The sequence below is a fragment of the Rhea pennata genome, chromosome 14, assembly GCF_028389875.1.
Source record: "Rhea pennata isolate bPtePen1 chromosome 14, bPtePen1.pri, whole genome shotgun sequence".
In the NCBI taxonomy this organism is placed as follows: Eukaryota; Metazoa; Chordata; class Aves; order Rheiformes; family Rheidae; genus Rhea; species Rhea pennata.
In genome coordinates, this window is record NC_084676.1 from 1,646,465 (window position 1) to 1,660,897 (window position 14,433).

Sequence of the window (14,433 nt, forward strand, 5' to 3'; positions counted from 1 at the left end):
GTCGGAGCTCTACCCTTCGGTGCGAGGAAGCCCTCACCGTGCGCCAGGCGCAGGAACAGGGAGTGCGCAAAGCCTGTGAGCCCCCTTCGAGTTTCCCCGCTGACCGCCGCGGCCGCTCTGCCGCGCTTGCCCAGCGGCGCCCCGGGCTCGCGGCTCGCGGCGGCTCGGCCGGGCTCGGGCGGCGGCGCGGGGCGGGCGAGCGCTCGGCCGGGCCGGCGGCAGCAGTCCCCGCCGCGGGCCGCAGGGTGGTGCTGTTGGCCAAGGCGGCGCTGCCGCGGCGCTGCGGCGCGGGGAGGCGGCGGCGGCGGCGGGCGGGGCGGCTGGCGGTGCTCGGAGCGAGCCGCTGCCGGGCCACCTCGGCCGCCCTCGGCGCCGCGGAGCGGACTCGGCGAGCAGGGGCGCCCGCCCGCGAGGCTGCCGGCTTTCCGAGCGCGAATTGCCCCGGAGGAGCGGGCAGCGATCCGCGAGACGCGGCGCGTCCGCCGAGCCCGGCATGGCGTCTGCAAGGCAAGTGCTTTGTCTCTGTGCTTTTCTGTGCGTGCCGCAGGCTCGCTCCGAGCCCGTTCGCTACTCCGTCGCCGAGGAGAGGGAGAGCGGCTCCCTGGTGGCTCATGTCGCCAAGGACGTGGGGCTGGACGTGGCGCAGCTGCGGGCTCGCGAGGCCCGCCTTGTTTCGGAGGACAGCCGGCAGTATTTTCGCTTAGACCCCCGCACCGGCCGCCTGGCAGTTAGGGAGAGGATCGATCGGGAGGAGATCTGCGGCCAGGCCGTCACGTGCACCGTCCCCTTTGAGTTACTGCTGGCCAACCCGCTGCAGTTCTTTCGCATCGAAGTGGCCGTAGAGGATATCAATGACCACGCGCCAGTTTTCCCGGAGGAACAAGTGACTTTTAAGATCCCGGAAACGAGCGATCCGGGGTCCCGTTTCCCGCTGGAGGGGGCTCGGGACCTAGATGTTGGCAGCAACAGCCTGCAGGCCTACAGCATCGCTCCCGAGAACGAGCATTTCAGCGTCTCTTTACGCAGTCTCAGTGAAGGCAGCAGGTCGGTCGAATTAGTCCTGGAAAAGGCGCTGGACAGAGAGGAGCAAGAGGAGATTGCTTTCAGCCTGATTGCCACGGACGGGGGCTCTCCGCCCCGCAGCGGGACGGCCCAGGTCCGCATCCTTGTCCTAGACGCAAATGACAACGCTCCCGTCTTCACGCAGGAGCTGTACAGAGGACAGATTTTGGAAAATGCCCCGGAGGACTCGGTGGTTCTCCGTGTGGTCGCAACTGACGCGGATGCGGGGGTTAACGGGGAGATATCATACTCGTTCAGTCAAGCGGTGGGGCACAGCCCCTCGGCATTCAAGATCGACCCGCTGAGTGGTGAAATTCGTGTCAGCCAGCCTCTGGATTTCGAAGCGGCGGAGAAACACGAGCTCAGCGTGCGCGCCACTGACGGCGGGGGTCTCTCCGCGCTCTGCAGGGTGGTGGTGGAGGTGGCGGATGTGAACGACAACGCGCCGGAGCTAGTGGTGAGTTCCTTCAGCAGCCCCCTGGCCGAGAGCGCCTTGCCCGGGACGGTGGTGGGCCTCTTTGTCGTTAAGGACCGGGACGCCGGGGACAACGGGAAGGTCGTCTGTTCGCTGCAGGAGCAGCCGGCTTTCTCGCTGAGGCCCGCCTACAAGAATTACTACGAGCTGGTGACAGCGAGCGCCCTGGACCGGGAGGAGACGGCGCAGTACGTCCTCGCCGTCACGGCGGCCGACGCGGGGTCCCCGCCCCTCACGACCACGCAGACCTTCACGGTGGACATCTCCGACGTCAACGACAACGGGCCCGTCTTCAACCAGACGTCGTACACCATGTACGTGCGTGAGAACAACGAGCCGTCCGCGCTCGTCGGGGCCGTCCAGGCCGCGGACCGGGACGTGGGGCCCAACGCCAAGGTGACCTATTCGCTGGCGCCGGGCCGCCCCGCGGAGCGGGGCCCGCGCTCCTACGTCTCCGTGAACTCCGAGAACGGGAACGTGTTTGTGCTGCGGCCGCTGGACTACGAGCAGCTGAGGCAGCTGGAGGTGGTGGTGAGCGCCGCCGACTCGGGCTCGCCGCCCCTCAGCGCCAACGTCACCGTCCGCGTCCTGGTGGTGGACGAAAACGACAACGCGCCCGTGGTCCTGCACCCGGCGCAGGACAGCTCGCCGCCGTCCAGCGAGCTGGTGCCCACGTCGGCCGAGGCGGGCTACCTCGTCACCAAAGTGGTGGCCGTCGACGCCGACTCGGGGCAGAACGCGTGGCTTTCGTACCACCTGCTCAAGGCAACGGACCCCGGGCTCTTCGCCGTGGGGACCCAAAGCGGGGAGGTGCGGCTGAGGAGGCCGCTGACGGAGAGGGACGCCGTGAAGCAGAAGCTGGTCGTCCTGGTGCGGGACAACGGGCGGCCGCCGCTGTCCGCCACCGCGGCGCTGGGCGCGCTGCTGCTCGATGGCTTCTCGGACGCGCACATGCCGCGCAGCGGCCTGGCCGCGGAGGACGAGGGCGGCTCCCTGACGCTTTATTTAATCCTCTCGCTGGCCTTCGTCTCGATCCTCTTCCTCGCTTCGGCCGCAGCCTTCGTCGCTTGCAAGGTGTGCAAGAGGAAGGCGCTGAAAGAGGGCCCCGTGCTTTACGGCCCCGGCGACTTCCAGAGCAGCCTGGCCGACGCAGCCGGCACGGCGACTCTGCCGCACGCCTACTGCTACGAGGTCAGCCTCACAACGGGCTCGGGCAGCAGCGAGTTCAAGTTCCTGAAGCCGGTCCTCGCCGGCCTGCCGCCGCAGCGCTGCGGCACGGCCGCGGGCGCGGCCGGCGAAGAGGATCTCGCCGGGGACTTCCCCCCCGCCGGGGACCCGCGTCCGCAGAGCCATGGGACGCTGCCGGCGGGACCGTTCAGCAGGCTGGCCTTCGAGTAGCGCCACGGGAGCAAATCAACGGCTTGATGCCTCCCTCCCCAAACGGCGTGCAATGCCCTCACTTGGCTGACCGTGGATTTGCTGCCGCCACCAGCCCCACCAGGAAAAAAAAAAAAAAAGAAAAAGAAAGAAAGAAAGAAAGAAAGAAAGAAAAAAGAAAGAAAAAGAAACTAAAAGTTGTCTTCCTCAATTTGTTCCTAATTATTTAATTGTTTTCCTTTCTTCTGTGGTCGTTTCTGAAGTGCTTGCGGGGCAGAATTAATTCTGGAGTGTCCCATTCAGCCCTTGATGACTCTTGGAAGTCCTCACATCCATCCCTTTTGAATCGCCCTCTTCCACCTTATCAGTCGGTAGAGGTAGTTTTGTGCGGGTGCAGATGACTCAGCTTGTCGGGGGAGATTAATAAAACGCCCAGCCAGGTCTCCCTCGTACCCGAAATTGGTGAGTGTGGGCGGGGAGGGAGGGAGGCGATGTCCTGGAAGTCGCTTCGGAGAGATAGCAGGATTCGTGATGCCGGGATAGACTGTAACAATACCAAACCGTGCAAAGGGTTTAAATCTGAGCGGATGGTTGTAGAGAAACTGCGCGTGTCTCTTCAGGGCTTTCCTCTGAAGTTAGAACTGACGTGAAGGGCCGATGCTGTATTCGTCGTCGCAAGCTCTGCAATCTCCCCCCCCCACACACACACACGCCCCCTAATTTTCCTTTCTGTATGCTAACTCTCTGTTATCGGTGTTTTCCCCGTGCTCTGAACATCGGGGCTGCCACTCGCAATGTATGAATGCCTTGTGTGAGCGATGACTGTGGAGCACTAAGTGTTCTGAAACCCTGGCGTTGTATGCAATTGCCGCTACAAAGTGGAAAAGTGTAAGCGTCCTTTGGCAATAGAAAACAATAAAAATATAAACATAATTAAAAAATCTCTCGGGGGCCATTCCTGCAATAAAATATAACTGGTATGCGGCAGCAGCTGTGGCCACGTATTTCCATCATTCCACCCTCCATAAAAGAACCAAGGTGTGAGGGTTTTTTGTGGTGCGGGGAAGGGGCTGCAGAAGACCTGAGTTCAATGGGCCTATTTAGCCTGGAGAAGAGAAGATTGTGTTTCTGTGTGGGAGAGATCTTCTCAATGTCTAAAAGTACCTGAAGGGAGGGTGTCAAGGGGAAGGTGCCGAACTCTTTCCAGCTGTCCCATGCAAAAAGACAAGAGGCAACAGGCAAAAACTGAACGGCAGGAAGCTCGCCTGAACGTGAGGAGGAATTTCTTCACTGTGAGAGTGACAGAGCACTGGAGCAGGTCGCCCAGACAGGTTGTGGAGTCTCCTGCTCTGGAGATATTCAAAGCCCGCCTGGATGCAACCCCGTCTACCATGCTCTAGGTGACCCTGCTTGAGAAGGGGGGTTGCACTCGATGATCCCCAGAGGTCCCTTCCAACCTTAGCGATTCCGTGATTCTGTGAGCACCACGGGCTATCGGCCCTACACCTGCCGTGGCCCTGCGCATGCAAAGGCGCCTGGAAGTCAGAGAGGTGCTGCTCCAGAGCCCCGCTTGTCCTTAGCCATGTGCTGGAGCGAAGGCGCAGTGTGAGCACGTGGGCTCCACAGGCAGCTGTACCTAGAATGGCAGCTGTAGGACCTTACCTACAGAGGTACACACAAATGCGTTATTTAGAAACGTGTCTGGATTTAGAGGTGTCGGCGGGTTCATAGGAGGGGGCATCTCAGAGACACACGGGTTCCTTTTCCTTTTAATGGTCGTGTGTTATAATACAGAGAGTGCCTGCAGAAAGCAAAAGCCTGTATTTTCTCCCCCACGAGACGGCCACGCTGCTGCTGCAGCCTGTCTTGCCCAGGTTCCTGTTGCGCCTGAAACTCCTTCCCCTCACATCCGACCATGCCCTTTCTGCACCGTTGCTCAAGTCTTTGAATGCTGCTGGAAGTTGTTTGGAATCTGACGTGTAGATCTGCGGAGCATGGTGGGGTGAAGACACGGCTGAATCGTGAAGGTGTGCTCTCGCGTCTCGGTGCAGTATCGTGAAGCGTGTTGTAAGCCGAGATTCGCATATGCGCATAAGAACGAGCGGAGAGGAGCGGAGCAGCGATTAGCTTTGCCGGCGCTAGAGCGCTGCAGTGATTCCTGGAGGCTGCAAGTGTCGCTGTCTGCTCACGATGGGCCGCTCGGCAGCCCGAGAGCGCGAGAAGAGAAGCGAGCCCGAGAGAGAGGAGCCGCCGGAGTGCAAGGACAGCGCAGGAAAGAGCAGGGTGCGGTCGGAGCCGGCTTGTGCTGTTGGCAGTGGAGATTCAGCCGGGAGGAGAGCGGCGGAAGCGGTGGCCCGAGCTTTGAAATGTGGCCGCGAGAGAGGCGCCGGGACCGCCGAGGGCGAGCGTTGCTGTGGTGCGCCTGGGTGGCGGCGTGGGAGCTGGCGCGGGGGCAGCTGCGCTACTCGGTGCCCGAGGAGATGCAGAAGGGCTCTTTCGTGGGCGACGTGGCCAAGGACCTGGCGCTGGAGCTGGCGGCGCTCCGCGACCGCGGCGCCCGTGTAGTGTCCGAAGGTAGGAGTCAGTATTTTGCTCTGCATGAGAAGACCGGCCATTTAGTGACGGCGGCACGGATAGACAGAGAGCAGGTCTGCGAAGCCGCGGATGGGTGTGTGCTGCGCTGTGAGGTGATAGTGGAGGGCGAAATGAAGGTTTATGCCATCGAAGTGGAAATCAGGGACATTAATGACAACGCGCCCAGCTTCCGAGAGGCAGAAAGGCAGCTGAGAGTGAGTGAGACAACAGCACCGGGATCACGGTTTTCCCTGGCTGAGGCTCACGACCCGGACAGCGGGAGCAATTCCGTGCAGCGCTACGAGCTGAGCGGCGACGAGCACTTCTCCCTGGCCGTGCAGACGGCACCCGATGGGGAGGAGCGTCCCGAGCTGGTGCTGGCGAAGGCGCTGGACCGGGAGGAAAGCGCCTTTCACGACCTGGTGCTCAGGGCGGTGGACGGCGGGGAGCCGGCGCGCACGGGCACGGCGCGGATCCGCGTGGTCGTGCTGGACGCGAACGACAACGCGCCGGTGTTCAGCCAGGCGGTGTACACGGTGCGCGTGCGGGAGGACGTGCCCGTGGGCTCCACGCTGCTCACCGTGAGGGCCACCGATGCCGACGACGGGCTGAACGGAGAGGTGAAATACATTTTTAAGAAAATCTCCGACACGGCATCGGAAATTTTCCAGCTGGACCCTGAGACAGGGGAACTCTCTCTCATGCTTGAATTGGACTTCGAACAAGCTTCCTCATATGAAGTGGAGGTGCAAGCACGAGATGGCGGGGACCTTTCCGACACAGCAAAGGTCGTGATCGCGGTGACTGACGTGAACGACAACGCGCCCGAGATCTCCGTGCGGTCGCTGGTGGGCGCGATATCCGAGGACTCTCCGGCCGGGACGGTGGTGGCCCTGCTGCACGTGCAGGACCGGGACTCGGGGGCGAACGGGGAGGTGAGGTGCTCGCTGGGCGCGGGGCTGCCGTTCCGCCTGCGGAGCTCGCTGGGCAGCTACTACAGCGTGGTGACGGCGAGGGAGCTGGACCGCGAGGAGGTGTCGGAGTACAACGTGACGGTGCGGGCGACGGACGGCGGGTCGCCGGCGCTGTGGAGCAGCGCGGTGCTGCCGCTGCGGGTGCTGGACGTGAACGACAACGCGCCGGTGTTCGCGGAGGCGCGCTACAGCGCCCGGCTGCGCGAGAACAACGCCAAGGGCGCGCTGGTGCTGCGGGTGCGGGCGGCGGACGCGGACTGGGGGCAGAACGCGCGCGTGCGGTACCGGCTGTGGGAGGGGCAGGTGCGGGGCGCGCCGCTCTCGTCGTACGTGTCGGTGCACGCGGAGACGGGCGCGCTGTACGCGCTGCGCTCCTTCGACTACGAGGAGGTGCGCGAGGTGGGGCTGTGGGTGCAGGCGGAGGACGGGGGCGCGCCGGCGCTGAGCAGCAACGTGTCGGTGCGGCTCTTCATCGTGGACGAGAACGACAACGCGCCGCAGGTGCTGTACCCGCCACCGGCGGCAGCAGCAGCAGCGGGTCCGGGCTTGGGCTGGACGGGCGTGGAGCTGGCGCCGCGCTCGGCGGAGCCCGGGGCGCTGGTGGCCAAGGTGGTGGCGGTGGACGCGGACTCGGGGCAGAACGCGTGGCTCTCCTACGAGCTGGCCAAGGCCACGGAGCCGGGGCTCTTCCGCGTGGGGCTGCACAGCGGCGAGGTGCGCACGGCGCGGTCCCCGCTGGCGCGCGACGCGCTGCGGCAGAGCCTGGTGGTGGTGGTGAAGGACCACGGGCAGCCGGCGCTGTCGGCCACGGCCACGCTGACGGTGGTGCTGGCCGAGAGCGTGGCCGAGCTGCTCTCGGAGCTGGGCGGCGCGGCTTCGCCGGGAGAGCCCCCCGGCAGCCCGACGCGCTGGCTGGTGGTGGCCGTGGCGGCCGTGTGCTGCCTCTTCCTCGCCTTCCTGCTGGCGCTGCTGGCGCTGCACCTGCGGCGCTGGCGCCGCTCACGGCTGCTGGCAGCGGGCGGCGGCACCTTGCGCGCCGTCCCGGCCTCGCCCTTCGTGGGCATCGACGGCGTCCGCGCCTTCCTGCACTCCTACTCGCACGAGGTCTCGCTCACGGCCGGCTCGCGCAAGAGCCAGCTCCGCTCCCCGGGCGCCAGCTGCTCCAACACGCTCACGCCCGCGCCGCCGCCCGACCAGTGCGCTGCGCTGCTGCCCCAGGAGCCCTCGAGCGCCGCCGACCACAGCGGAGACGCCCTGCTGGTGAGTCCCTCGAGCGAGACTGTTACGCGGCTTTTATGCTACGCTGTGGTGCTGCTCTAGACTTCTCCAGACCCCCGCTTCCCTCTCTGTGCGGGGCTTTCTTTGTGCTGGGAGCCAGGCCCGCGGGCACCGATACGTTGTTTGCCAACGTCTCTTGCTCAGCTGCAACAGAGGCTGCTCGTTCGTTTGCTTTCGTTTTGCTGCGGCGTTAGACTTCGTGTGAAGTGCAGGAGATGTGAGTGCGCTTTTGTGTTCGACACTGTTTTTGCCTGGGGAGTAGCCGTCAACGCTGTGTTAGGAGAAGAGGTGCCTCTCTTGGAAAGAGCACGTGTCCTTTCTAAAAGCAGGACCTTAAACAGTGTCTTTAAGCGGATAGATTGTCCGGCGACCCAGTCTTTGCTGTAGGACTGCGCATCTTTTACTTCAGCCTGGCACAGTTTACAGGCTTTGGCATCTGTGTGTTCCATCATAACAGTGTGGTGAGCCTGCAGCTGTACCTCCCTTTTGTGTGAGTGTGTGCACGCTGGTGCATCATGTGGAGAAATGGTGCGAGCAGCTGCAGTTTGGATGGTGAGAATTTGAACATTATGAGGTTCAAAGACAACCTTACAAGTTATAAAGGTGTTGAGAGGGGAGGTGGGGGAGCTCTGCTGAGGGACTGCTGAAGGGTTAGTGATTGGCTGCGTTCCCCTTTTGCCTTAGTTATTACATGAAGCAAACAGTTGAGGCATCAGGCAATCTCAGCTCCTGCTGCCTAATGGGCTTCCCTCTGTACTGGCAGCTCTGGGAGAGGCCTCCTGTCTCCCTCTTATCTACCAGATACCTTTATCTGTACCTTTATTTATACAGGCTGTTAGTGCTGTAGTCTGAGTTATTATGCTGTGATTCCCTCATTTCTGGAGGTTTCAAATGACAGCCGTGTTGGTTACCATGACCTGAAGCTAAGCCTCAGTGTACCTGATAATAGGCTGTAAATGCATGACAGGAGGAGCAGTTTGCATATCTACCGTAAAAAGCCATGGAAAGCATGTTGGCTTAACGTGTCTCAGCGTTAAACGGTCTTGCTTGTGGCATATGTAGGGCCAAAAGCCAGACACCTATGCATCAAGGAAATCTATACATTTTGCACCAAGTCCTGTGACAGTTGTGCTCAGACCCTGTTATTGCTACCCTTAAAAGTGGCAAAAGTCCTCTGAGGAGTGTCTTCAGGCAATAACTCCGTGTTCATGGAAGGGCTGCATGACTAGAATGCCTAACAATGTGTGTGGGAAATCTCACTTTCTCACTTGTATGGCCTTGTGTTTCACCACAGTTGCATTTAGGTGTTTCTAGGCTCAAGCTGTCTTCAGGCTTTCTTTGCTGGAAGTCCTCCTAGTTCACCTGTATGGAGTGGGCTTTTTCTCTTGAATCTGCACGGGTTGTTTTGCAGGGACCTCTTTAATTCTGCAGACAAGCTCCCAACCACCTGAAGACAGAACTGTATGTTGGAAGGAAAGCAGAGAAGCTCAGCTAGAATCTCTCATTATCTCTCATGCCACTGGAATGTACACCAATGCACACAGCATGGGGAACAAACAGGGGGAGCTGGAGATCTGTGTGCGATCTCAGGGCCATGATCTCATTGCAGTCATGGAGACGTGGTGGGATAGCTCACATGACTGGAATGCTGCCATGGATGGCTATGTGCTTTTCAGGAGAGACAGGCCAGGAAGGCAAGGTGGTGGAGTTGCTCTTTATGTGAGAGAGCAACTCAAACGCATTGAGCTCTGCCTAGGCGGGGAGGAGGAGGAGGCAGTTGAGAGCTTATGGGTGAAGATCAAAGGGCAGGCTAGCATGGGGGACACTGTTGTGGGAGTCTACTGCAGGCCACCTGACCAGGCAGAGAAAGTTGATGAGGCCTTCTGTAGACAGCTGGAGGTAGTCTCACAATCACAGGCCCTGGTTCTTGTGGGGGACTTCAACCACCCTGACATCTGCTGGAAGGACTACACAGCAAGGCACAAACAGTCCAGGAGGCTCCTGCAGAGCATTGATGATCACCTCTCGTCACAAATGGTGGAGGAGCGTACGAGGAAGGGTGTCCTGCTGGACCTTGTCCTTACCAACAGAGAGGGACTAGTCAGAGGTGTGAAGGTTGGGGGCAGCCTTGGCTGCAGTGACCGTGAGATGGTGGAGTTCAGGATGTGGCAGGAAAGAACTAAGGCAACAAGCAGGATTGGAACCCTGGACTTCAGGAGAGTGGACTTTGGGCTTTTCAGAGACATAATTGGTGGAGTCTCGTGAGTTAAGGCCCTAGAAGGAAGGGGGCTCCAGGAGAGCTGGCAAGTATTCAAGCATCACTTCCTCCAAGCTCAAGAGCGGTGCATCCCTATGAGTAAGAAGTGCAGCCAAAGGGGCAGGAGACCTGCATGGGTGAGCAAGGAGCTCTTGGCCAAATTCAGACAGAAGAAGAAAACACACAGACTGTGGAAGAGCGGACAGGCTCCTTGGGAGAATTATAGGACTGCAGTCAGAGTATGTAGAGATGTGGTGAGGAAGGCTAAGGCCCAGCCGGAATTTAGTCTTGCAAGGGATGTCAAGGACAATAGGAAGGGCTTCTTCAAATACAGCAGCAGCAAGAGGAGGACTAGGGAAAATGTGGGCCCGCTACTGAATGGGGCAGGGGCCCTGTTGAAAAGGGATACGGAGAAGGCAGAGTTACTGAATGCCTTCTTTGCTTCAGTCTTCACTGCTAAGGACAGCCCTCTTGATTCCTGCAGCCTGGACATGAGGGAGAAAGTCTGGAGAAGGGAAGACTTTCCTTTGGTTGAGGAGGATAGGATTAGAGACCTTCTGGGCAGGCTAGATATCCAGAGATCCATGGACCCACAGGTGCATGGGATGCACCCATGGGTACTGAGGGAGCTGGTGGATGTTGTTGCCAAGCCGCTCTCCATCATCTTTGAAAGGTCCTGGAGAACTGGAGAGGTTCCTGAGGACTGGAAGACAGCCAATGTCACTCTAGTCTTCAAGAAGGGCAAGGAGGAGGACCCAGACAACTATAGGCCAGTCAGCCTCACCTCCATCCCTGGAAAGGTGATGGAACAGCTCATTCTAGATGTCATCTGCAGACATACAGAGGAAAAGAAGGTGATCGGGAGTAGTCAGCATGGATTCACCAAGGGGAAATCCTGCTTAACCAATCTGATAGCCTTCTATGATGGAATGACTGGCTGGTTAGATGAGGGGAGAGCAGTGCACATTGTGTACCTTGACTTCAGCAAGGCTTTCGACGCTGTCTCCCATACCGTCCTCCTAGAAAAGCTCAGGAAGTGTGGGTTAGACGAGTGGACAGTGAGGTGGATTAAGAACTGGCTGAAAGGCAGAGCTCAGAGGGTTGTCATCAGTGGTGTGGAGTCTAGTTGGAGGCCTGTGGCTAGTGGCGTCCCCCAGGGCTCAGTTCTGTGTCCCATCCTGTTCAACTTTTTCATCAATGATCTGGATGAGGGGACAGAGTGCCTCCTCAGCAAGTTTGTGGATGATACCAAGCTGGGAGGAGTGGCTGACACACCTGAGGGCTGTGCTGCCATTCAGAGAGACCTGGGCAGGCTGGAGAGTTGGGCAGAGGGGAACCTCCTGAGGTTCAACAAGGGCAAGTGCAGAGTCCTGCACCTAGGGAGAAATAACCCTAGGCACCAGTACAAGCTGGGGGCTCACCTTCTGGAGAGCAGCTCTGCAGAGAAAGACCTGGGAGTGCTGGTGGACGACAGATTGACCATGAGCCAGCAATGTGCCCTTGTGGCCAAGAAGGCCAATGGTATCCTGGGCTGCATTAGGAAGAGTCGAGTCGATGCCAGCAGGTCGAGGGAGGTGATCCTGTCCCTCTACTCAGCCCTGGGGAGGCCTCATCCCAAGTACTGTGTCCAGTTGTGGGCTCCCCAGGACAAGGGAGACATGGAGCTGCTGGAGAGAGTCCAGCGTAGGGCTACAAAGATGATCAGAGGGCTGGAGCATCTGCCCTACGAGGAAAGGCTGCGCAAGCTGGGCCTCCTCAGCCTGGGGAAGAGAAGACTGAGGGGGGGATCTTATCAATGTGTACAAGTTCCTGAAGGGAGGGTGTCAAGGGGATGGGGACAAAATCCTGTGACAGGACAAGAGGCAATGGGCAGGAATTGAAGCACAGGAAGTTCCGCCTGAACATGAGGGGGAACTTCTTCACTGTGAGAGTGACAGAGCACTGGACCAGGTTGCCTAGAGAGGTTGTGGAGTCTCCTTCTCTGGAGATCTTCAAGGCCCACCTGGATGCAGCCCTGTCTACCATGCTCTGGGTGACCCTGCTGAGTGGGGAGGTTGGACTAGATGATCTCCAGAGGTCCCTTCCAACCTCACTGATTCTAGGATTCTATGATTTACACTTATGGCTTCACAGGCATAGAGGAGGAGCAGGCCACCTAGCATAAAATGTGTGGGAGCTCATGCAAGTCTCTGGAAATGAGGGAAAGGGCTCTCCCCTTCTGTGTAAGCCAAAGCAATCATTTGGGGCCTAGCTTGCAACCGGAGGCCTCACTGGCTTGCAGGGGCTCTGGGGGTGAATTTTCAAGGCAGACTTGTGGGAAAACAGCTGTGAATTACCGTAGTGAAGCACTTGCCTCACTGGGGTCCCCTGCAGGCATTGGCTGTGTACATTGATAACCAAAAAGGAATGAGAAATCTGAGGTGCTGCTTTGTGAGAAGGAACTTGGGGAGAACACTTGTATATGCCGCCACCAATTGCTTACTCCAAACGGTAAGTGGGAGGTAAACAGGAACAACTGCCTACCCTCTGGCACCTCTGATACCCCTCTTTACAGCTGGCCGCACACTAACACAGTATGGTCTGGTGCAGAGTGCTTCTGGCAAAGAAGCACGTGGCTTCCTCTTGGTGTGGCGTCCTGCTTTCCATCCCGGGGCTGCAACTAGGCCTTCTCCAACGGCAGAAGGAAGGCCACAGTTGCTGGCAGGCATACTTTGAGCACACGAGCAGTGTGTTAAAATGTGAGATCGTTGTTATGGTGGGCCTCGAGCTGCAGAGATTTCAGCCAAGCCCACCTCAACGGCTTTATGGACAGAACCAGAGTCAGTGTCAGGCTGTGCTCAGAACCTGCTGTGTTTTGCACTTGTCTTTTCTCTGCCAACCAGGTACAGAGGTAGAGGGAAGGAGCAAGTTTAAGGAGCGGTTCAGTTATATTGGTATGGTATCATGTGTGTTATCCCTGGTGCCCAGCTTTCTCAGTCAGCATTACTTGTCGCTTTTGCTCTAAGCAGCAGCTCATTAGGGTTCCTCACACACAAATACAATGGGTGCACATGGTCTTGTTCCTGCCGGCTAACTGCTGAATTATTTTGGCCGTGTTAGGGTTGGCATGGAGCGTGGGGCATGTGCGTGTACTTTGCTTTTGCACTGCCTTTAGCTTGGGCCAGGTATTCAACGAATGTGCTGGGTCGTAACTCATTTCATTGCCTTTTGCTTGGGATTCAAGTATTCCTGTGAATGTTAGCTTTGGGGGAGAGATGTACAATCTTGTTAGTGGCGCATCTTGCACCTTCTTCAGGAGATGTGCTTGAGAAGGATGAGGCTGTCTTTAAGCAGAGACTTCAGTGACCTAGCTGCCCATCATTCACATACTTCCAAACCTGTGGGTTTCCTCCTAAGAACAAGTTGGGCAGGTGAATGTCCCCATAGGTCGATGCTGTGATTCTGATGCGTGTCACAAAGAAATGGTTTGTCCGGCTGGTCCTTTAATGATATACATTTACAACATATGAGGGCCAAAGACCACCACACATGTTGTAAAGGGTTGTAAAGAGATGAGACTCGAGTGGATTGTGCATGAGGAGCTACTGGGGGACGCCATGAGATGTGTGGAGGAGAGCATGTGAATGCTGTCTAATTAAAAGTGGAGGTGAATGGACATCTTAGGGGTTTTTGGTTACTTCAGGAAGTAACTGGGTAGTACATCTGGTAACTCTGCTGACTTTGACAAGGCGGGGCTACAAAAGGGCCACGTTGATGGCTGAGCACTTTCCTACCTTGTTGCCTGGTGCATTTTTAGGCAAATAGAAGAACTGATCTTGTGTAGGCACAGGGCAGGTGAAAGAGTTTGCAGTAGCGTGAAAGTTCTAATTGTCTTAGTATATTTGGCACGCAGTTGTCATTGTATGCAAGTTTGTTGTTCGTTTTTGCCTTAATTACGCTGGGGAGCTGTGGCTCTGGTCTGTGTTGTGAGGTTTGTGAGGAGCCTCCTTTCATGTTTGTGACTTACTCGATACCGTTCTTCTGTGCCTCTTACAAGCGACATAGTCCAAAATAATAACCTATGGCTCCATCATGTCGGTATGTTTCCTGCTCTTTCCTTTTCTTTTTTGGAATTGAGCTTTGGATTGAGCTTCAAGCCTTGCTTGCTCCAAGTCTTCCTGCGTCACTCTTGTGGAGTGGGCCTTTGTTCTTGGACCTGCCAGGGTTGTTTTGCAGCAAACACTTAATTGCGTGGACAAGCTGCCAACGACCTGAAGGCAGAATTTTATGGCAGAGGAAAATGGAGCAGAGAAGCTCCATCAGGATCTCTCATAACACTGACATTCAGAGGCCTCCTATATGACATTCACACTTATGCCCTCACAGGCGCAGGAGAGGAGCAGGCCACGTAGCACCAGAACTCGTGGGAGCTGAGGAACATTTCTGAAAAGGAACAT

The 14,433-nt window shown here is 58.0% G+C and overlaps 2 protein-coding genes across 2 annotated transcripts; both read left to right on the plus strand.

Annotated features, from left to right (window-relative positions):
• The first annotated feature begins 321 nt into the window (after positions 1 to 321).
• Positions 322 to 3,857, plus strand: LOC134146886 (protocadherin beta-15-like). Its single transcript, XM_062587492.1, has one exon. The coding sequence runs from the start codon at positions 494 to 496 to the stop codon at positions 2,933 to 2,935; it is 2,442 nt and encodes an 813-aa protein (XP_062443476.1). The 5' UTR covers positions 322 to 493; the 3' UTR covers positions 2,936 to 3,857.
• Positions 3,858 to 4,546: 689 nt separating this feature from the next.
• On the plus strand, positions 4,547 to 7,782 carry LOC134146993 (protocadherin gamma-A12-like). Its single transcript, XM_062587690.1, has one exon. It carries the CDS (start codon positions 5,281 to 5,283, stop codon positions 7,780 to 7,782), a length of 2,502 nt encoding a protein of 833 aa, XP_062443674.1. The 5' UTR covers positions 4,547 to 5,280.
• The last annotated feature ends 6,651 nt before the right edge of the window (positions 7,783 to 14,433 follow it).

Excerpts from the sequence above, each read along its gene's own strand:
- LOC134146886 (XM_062587492.1), top strand. The coding sequence starts at position 494 with ATGGCGTCTGCAAGGCAAGTGCTTTGTCTCTGTGCTTTTCTGTGCGTG.
- LOC134146993 (XM_062587690.1), top strand. The coding sequence starts at position 5,281 with ATGTGGCCGCGAGAGAGGCGCCGGGACCGCCGAGGGCGAGCGTTGCTG.